At 47.5% G+C, this 7088-nt stretch overlaps 1 protein-coding gene across 1 annotated transcript in view; it reads left to right on the top strand.

Moving 5' to 3' along the window:
- Nucleotides 1–3687: 3687 nt before the first annotated feature.
- The window catches only part of LIN28B (lin-28 homolog B), a 78704-nt gene continuing 75303 nt past the window's right edge, over nucleotides 3688–7088 (top strand). The window contains exon 1 of the mRNA XM_065735626.1: nucleotides 3688–3721. Coding sequence (XP_065591698.1) covers nucleotides 3688–3721 — 34 coding nt within the window. The remainder of the gene's footprint in view (nucleotides 3722–7088) is intronic.

Below are 7088 nucleotides of genomic sequence, written 5' to 3'. Positions count from 1 at the left end.
TAGTTACTCTTCAGTTGCTTAACCTTTGTACAACTCAGTGCAGACTGTGTCAAATTACAGATTGTATGAATGAAATACTCAGGAACTGTGGTTATCTAATTCCTATTTTTAAATAAAAATGATATTGTTCAGCGAGTTTCTTTAGTACACATTATTAAAGCTCTCATTTAAATGAATTTTTAAATGCAAAAATACTGTCCATATTAATGTAACAGTAGTATTTCATTTTAAGAGAAACTGGCATCCTATTCCATCTGTAACTGTTCTACACGAGATCACTTACCAAATAGGACCCAGTGAACAAAAGTTGGGTTTCTTTTTGTTACTTTATTTGTTATTAAAATAAAATAAAACCAGTAAAAATAAATTCTTTTGAATCAGCAGTCTTGAAGTGTTTCAGCATCGATGCTGGAAATTCTCACATGCACTTGATGTATGCTCTCTTGCTAATATTTTAACAATTGTGGAAGAAAATAAATTTTTGCCTAGGCTAAATTAAATTGTGAGAACTTACACAATTTTTTCACCCCTGTAATTGCATAAAGATATTGACACCTGAGTGTCCTTCTTCAGGAGTATTCTATTTTGCATTTCGTTCTATTTTACATAACAAAACGAAAACAGAAGAAAAGTTAAAACAATGAGAACACCTTAGGAATATTTCCATTATTTAGAATTGTGCATTAAAGAATACAGGTGAATATTGTTAAAACAAGTTAATTCAGAGTGTGAGACAGCACTCACTCAGGATTTCTGAAATTGAACTACTGTGTGGTAGTGCTTCTGCCAGCAGTCAACGATTGTAAACAAATGTTAATGGTCAGTTATTTTTTGATTTATTAAAAATATAGATATAGAAGTTTATTGACTATAAAATGTGTTTTCTGACTTAACAGAATTTGACCAAAATAAAAATTTAAAACAATAAAAAATAAAAACAGATGTTATATGTTCCTCCTGTGCTTGGGTTCTGTACATAGAGGTTGTACATTCTGGATGTATTTTACAGTATATATCCATTTAAGCCTTCAGTACTGATGAACTCCACTAAAGAGCTCCCTTAACACCGGCATGGTTTCCCCTGTTCCTCATTGGTTACAGCATGAAGTATTGGTGAGTTCTGTCCTTCCTGCCCTCCAGGTAGTACTTACAGTAGCCATTCCTGGAAAAATGTCCTTGTGGCTTTACTCCAGGGAAGGAATCATTCCCCTCACTACTGCTGCCTGTGAAGGAAGCACGGTTAGCCTCTGAAATTTTATTTTTGATTTATTTTTGGAGAAAACCACATAACTGATTTAATGGAGTAACTCTTAGGCAGCAAACTTCCCCAAGCTAATGGGTTTATGATGTGAGAATCAAAATACTGCTTAACAAATAGACTTTTTAAAAGAAAATCATATCTGAACTTACTGTTATCTTTTGCTGATCAATAAGTTGTCAAAAAATAAACTACATAAGCTGCTAAGTAAGTTGAATGATAAAACGTGCTGCTTGTAAAGAGAGGTGGATTGCTGTTGTTGTCTGTCAATAAATCTTTAACTTTTTATTATATTTCCTATCCTGCAGTAATTCCACACGATGTTCAGCTGCACTGTTTGTTCTGCCCATTGCCCCTGTGACCTGCACACTCTGTGTAGCTGGGATTGCTTTCAAGGAGGGAACCTTTTTCTCTAAGACATGTTGCTGTCTAGTAGTACATAGCTCCTAAACATCATTTATTATTCAAAGTTGTAAAGTTTATGTAAATGACATAATAATTTCAGAACTAACAAGCCTAAGTATTTGTTTCTTTTGTTTTGTACAGTATAAGAAGGTGTAGGAGAGTTGGTCATCAGTCATTTCAGAGCCCAGCCTGCTTCCATTTAAGTCAGCAACTGACTTGTAGGTTGCAGTGGGATGCAGCAAAATACACACTGGTCAGTTTTTCATTTAAGCTGTCTGAATTAAATGAGTTCCTAGAATGCTCAGGCTTTTCCATGCTAACGTCCCTGGTGGAAGGTTCTGTGCATCTTATTGGGAAGTTATTTAAAACAGCTACTTTATGTATATAAATACATAAAATTGCATCTCTTCCATTCTACTTAATAATGTGGTATGTTTATGTAGCATTTTCAGATATGCAGTGCTTACAAAAGCTTTGGAATGCTGACACTGGAAACAAGAATAACTTGTGTTTGTGCTGTTTTCTGCCACAATTTTTAAGAACTGTGCTTTATTTTTAATCCCTTCATAAACTGAGGCAGACTTCATGTCAAAGCCAAGAACAGATCCTTTACTGTATGCTTGCATATTTCATTATGTTGCATAAATAATGCAAGTAAATCCGAAAGACACAAAAGCCACGTAGCCACAGGTTGGCAGAACAAAGGAGCAAACACAGAGATTGGACTTCAGTGCTTGAAGGTGTAAAAGCAGGGTTAGGTTCAGTGCAAAGCACAAGTCCATACAATTCTTGTGGAAAACTCAGTTATTACAAAGGGAAGGTGCTGAATTTGCTTTCTACAGTTATTGCACAGAAAGGAAAGAGTGCCACACCATTTTCCAATTCCCAGTGCTGTAAGGGTCACAGAATAACTGGCCATAGGGGGAAGAGGAAGCTAGAGAAATTTGATTCTCGTTTGTCTTTGATAATTCATCTTCTGGCTTTGTTCATTCCTAGTGGAATATTCTTCCCCCTCACCCAGGAAAAGCAGGGAACAGTCAGGCCACGCTCTTCCTGAAAAAGGAGAAGGACAACTCTTAGATTTCTCTGAAGGAGAAAAGAATCAGTCTTACATCTAAATAGGAAGGTATGTGCTTTGGTCACATTTTAGTTAAAGTAGATTAACCAGAAGATAGGAGAGGGTGACAGGTGGACAGGCTTGTAGCAGGTGAGTTTGTGCATGCTCCTGCCTATTCATCTTTCTTGTAACGAACAAACTGGATAGCCTGACTCACAAGAATACCCAAAACCAAGGTCTTGTCCTCCACGCTTCCCACTGTCTGTGATACTTGATTTCTGCTTGGTGTTTTATTATACAAACTTAGCCAGGCCTTGCTCAGCTAGGTCAAAAGTGCACTTTCCATGGAGTTTTGGCAAAGCTAAACATCTGTATTTATATGAATAACTTGGGTTTATTCTGTTTGCGATGTAGGATGTAGCGTTGTTATGAATTACACTGTAATTCTCTGATATAATTGAAAATATGTTTCACGTTGGCACTGAGTTACAATTTTAACAAGGAAGGATATCAAACAATATATTTTCCATCACTTTTTAATATCATGTATCATGTATGACTGAGCACTTAATTTGTACAATTTACACACAGGGAAGACAAGAGTCACAAGCTCTTAAGTTACCTCCTGCCTTTAAATATTGATAAAGGAAAAGAACAGCTTCCAGTGTCGTGCAAATCTGTGTCTCTTCCCTGTGTTGCCATCAGCTGCACAGCTTTCTGGAGTGAAGTAAAAGGGAGGATGCTTTTTGGTTTTCACGCTATGTCTTGGTTATCTCCTGGTGTTTCTGATGAGCTAGGTAAGTCTTGTAGTCTGTATGGTTACAGGTCACTTCACAGAGCCAAGTACCGGCATTTTATGGCCTTTTAATGAGCCGTTAAACTGGAGAAGAGGTAATTAAATATGGAACTCGGTACAGTGTACACAGCACTGACTCCAGCTCTCTGATTCTAGGTTCCTCAGAAGACGATGAGGTCATTCAAGAAGGTCTCCTCAGGCTCAGGTCAGTCCTTTCTGTAGTATCTTATATGGCTCGCTTTTTATCTGTGAAACTAGTGCTGTAGCGCTTCTGTCCAGCTGCCCCAGTGACTGCGTCCCGGTTCACTTGGTTTTCTGGAAGAATCATTGGTTTCATCCACAAGCTTCACACTTCTTGCTCAGCGTACTTTGAATATGACAAGTAAACACCATTGTACGGAGATCCCTTCCCGCCCGCCCCCACGGGCCCTTCCTCGGGCGCCCGCCCGCGGCGGAGCATGCGCGGGGCGAGAGGTGCGGAGTTCCCGCGGAGAGGAGCTGCGCCGCTGAGGGGCGGTGGCTGCGCGCTCGCGGTACGGCCGAGTCCCCGGGGCCGGCGGGGACCGCACAGAAGCGGCGCCCCGGAAGGCTGCGCGCTCGGCGTCGGCGGCCGCCCCGTCGAGGTCGGGCTGCCGCGCTGGCGGCTCCCGGACGGCCCTGATGCGCGTCTGGCGCGTGTGAGCGCTGCGTCCGCGCCCCCGCCTCGGGACAGCCGGAGCGCAGCGGAGCCCGTGTAATCCGTTGCACGGTTAGAAAAGTTTCTCGGGAGCTGTTCGTTAAACGCGTTCCCTCGGGGAGGAGGGGGCGGCTTCGGGCGCGTTAGGTGAGGCGGTTTTGGCGGGAAGAGCCGCCGCCTCGGGAGCTGCCCCGCCATCACCTCGGGTCCCGCGACACCGCCGGCGGGGCTCCCGGGGGCGGGCGGGCGGGCGGGCAGGGAGCCGGCCCTCGAGGCTACCTGGAGCCGGCCCGGCGGGCGGCTCGCCGCCTTTGATCGCCTTTAAAGGATCTTCCGGGCGCTCGGGGCTGAGCGGGACCCGGGACGGGGTCCCCGCCCTCGGAGGCTCTGCCCTCGAGACGCCGCCGTTCCCCGGCCCCCCGGGGCAGGAGGGCGGCCCCCGCCGAGCCCCACGGGGAGGGGCTTCCCCCGCTCGGGGGGAGCGGCGCGGCGGCTGTGGCCGGGACTCCGCTTCACGTGTAGCAGCGGGGTTGGTTCACGGGCACTTGGAGTGCTGCCCGGCTTGTGCCGATGTTGCCGACTTTGTCGCTGTAGTTTGGCTTTTTTTTTTTTTTTTTTTTTTTTTGAGGGGGGTGGGGAGGCGTCCGGTTTTTATTTTTTAATTTTTAATTTATTTTATTTTTGTTAAAGGACGGAAGAAATCGGAGTTAGGACTTTAAAAGTTTTAGGAATGTGACAAGAAAACTATCGCCGGTGGTTATGTAGTTTGAATCGGGCTCTCGGTGCGTTTATGCAGACAACAGTCCGCTTCCTGTAGTTGTCTTTATCCAAATTAGCATCTCTGTAGCGAATCGTAAGGACAGAATCACCTCTCTGTCCGTGGGCTGCAGCCGCTCGGCTGACTTCTCCCTGAGCCGTTCTGTCGGCTTGTGCCCGCTCACTCCCTGGGCTGCCCCCCCCCCCTCCAGTGGGGGCTGATTCTCAGCGAACGGGTTCTGTAAGGGCGTCACTGGGCTGTGCTCCGTTGTTCTTTCTTCATTTTTATCTTTTTTTTTTTCTTCCCTTTCTGTTTTCTCCCTCCCTCTCTCTCCGCAGCCCCCGGCTGCAACAGCACTTGAAAGGCCGATGTCCCCGCAGGAAATGAGTGAGCCGATAACATCTGACACCGCCGCCCGGTCCGGTGACCCCGACCTTAATTCCACTAATACTGGAGGCCTGAAAACCGCAGGAAAGGCTCCTTACACACACGCGCGCGCGATTTAAAAAAACCTGCATTTATTTTTCAGCGTAAATACATCACAACAAATATACTTGCAGTTACCGATCCCTCGTCTTTAATTTATTAATCGAAAAACATCGCGTAATTAATTTTATTTGAAATGAAAGGTACTTGACCAGGGACATTTGGGAACCATTTGATGGGCTGGAGTTTGTTGGCAGTTCATCCCACGTGCTCCCCTCTCAGGGATCTTTATTTCCACGCGTGTGCAGTGTTTTTCGAAGGAGGGACAGAAGGAGCTCCCGATTTTGGGTCATTCCACCGCTCCGGGAGTGCTCTTGGACGCTTCCAGCCAGCGCTGTAAGCGTTTTTCCCGCATGTGACCCGAATTTCTCCCCCACGGCTGGGGTTTCACGCGCATTAACATCTCCTATATTTATTATATATTAGAAATCGTCACGGCCATAAGATCCAACCGTATAAGATTACCGTGATTTAATATGGTAAAATAATCGCTGTCGTACGGGGGGAGGACGCTACGTGCAGAGGGGAGCGGCGTTTGGAGCAGCTCGGCGCAGGAAGCCGACCACCGAAATAACCTATAGGCAATGTCCGGCTGCAGACTGCGGAGGAATCCCAGGGCTGGAGCCCGGGGGCACCGCCGCCGGCCCTGCGGGGGCACCTCGGGGTGCGGGCGGGCGGGTAACGGGACGGGAGCGGAGCCCAACGGGTGGGCGGCGTGAAACGACGCGGTGACGCGTACCTCCATTTGTACCTTTACTACGGAGATTAGAGCGCCGGGGAACAGCGCGGCGCGGCGCGGCGCTCCTCGGTGCGCCCACCTGCGCGGGGCCACGGGTGGACGTGAGCACAGCAGCGTCCGGTCCGCGCTGTCTGTCCTCTCTTTGTCTTCCTTCTCGGGCTTTTTTTTTTTTTTTTTTTTTTTTTTTATTCCCTCCCCCCCCTTTTTTTTTCCGCCTTCCTCTCCAGCGAAGAGTGCTGTTCCCCCTCCTCCTTTTTCTCCCCCTCCCTACCCCGCTCCCGGGGAACAATCGCTGCCGCCCGAGGTTCGCTCTCCCACCAGCCCTGAAAACCGGGCTCCTATTTAGGAAGTCATTAATCACATCCCCTCCCCCGGAAAGAGATGGCGGAGAAACCTGTGAAGCCCGATGCCTCCCCCCCATCCCCCTCGAGGAGCGCTCAGAAGGGCCGAGCCCGGCGCTCCTCAGGTGCCGCCCGACCCCCGCGTGTGCGCGCTCTGTGCGTGTGCGAGTGTGTCGGCGCGGGTTCCCGCACGGCACCGCGCGGCTGAGCTGCCGAAAAAAAGAAAGAAAAAAGGAAAAAAAAAAGCCGCGTTGGAAATGCCGTGTTCATTCATAAATTATTTCGGTGTGTCAGGCGCGTAGCGAAGGCGATTGGCTGCCGCCGCTTCTCCCAACCCCTTCAGGACCCGATGCGAAATTAGTAGCGAGAAAGCATGTAATTGGCAAAGTCACGTGTGCGCGGGGGGCCAGAGACCGAGCGCCAGAGAAAGGGAAAAGGCAAAAGGGGGAAAGCACGTTGGACCATGCGAGCGAAATTGGGGCTCGTGCAGACGCAGGATGTTGGGTTAAAGCAGAAGAGCACTTCGATCCAAAGGGAAAGTTTTCATCTCACGAGTTTGGAGCAGAGGGCCCG

This window comes from Cyrtonyx montezumae, unplaced genomic scaffold (genome assembly GCF_038088225.1).
Source record: "Cyrtonyx montezumae isolate F1298 unplaced genomic scaffold, pur_monq_1.0 scaffold_0, whole genome shotgun sequence".
NCBI lineage: Eukaryota > Metazoa > Chordata > Aves > Galliformes > Odontophoridae > Cyrtonyx > Cyrtonyx montezumae.
The sequence above is the reverse complement of the archived record's forward strand: the minus strand, read 5'-3'. Positions and strand labels throughout refer to the sequence as shown.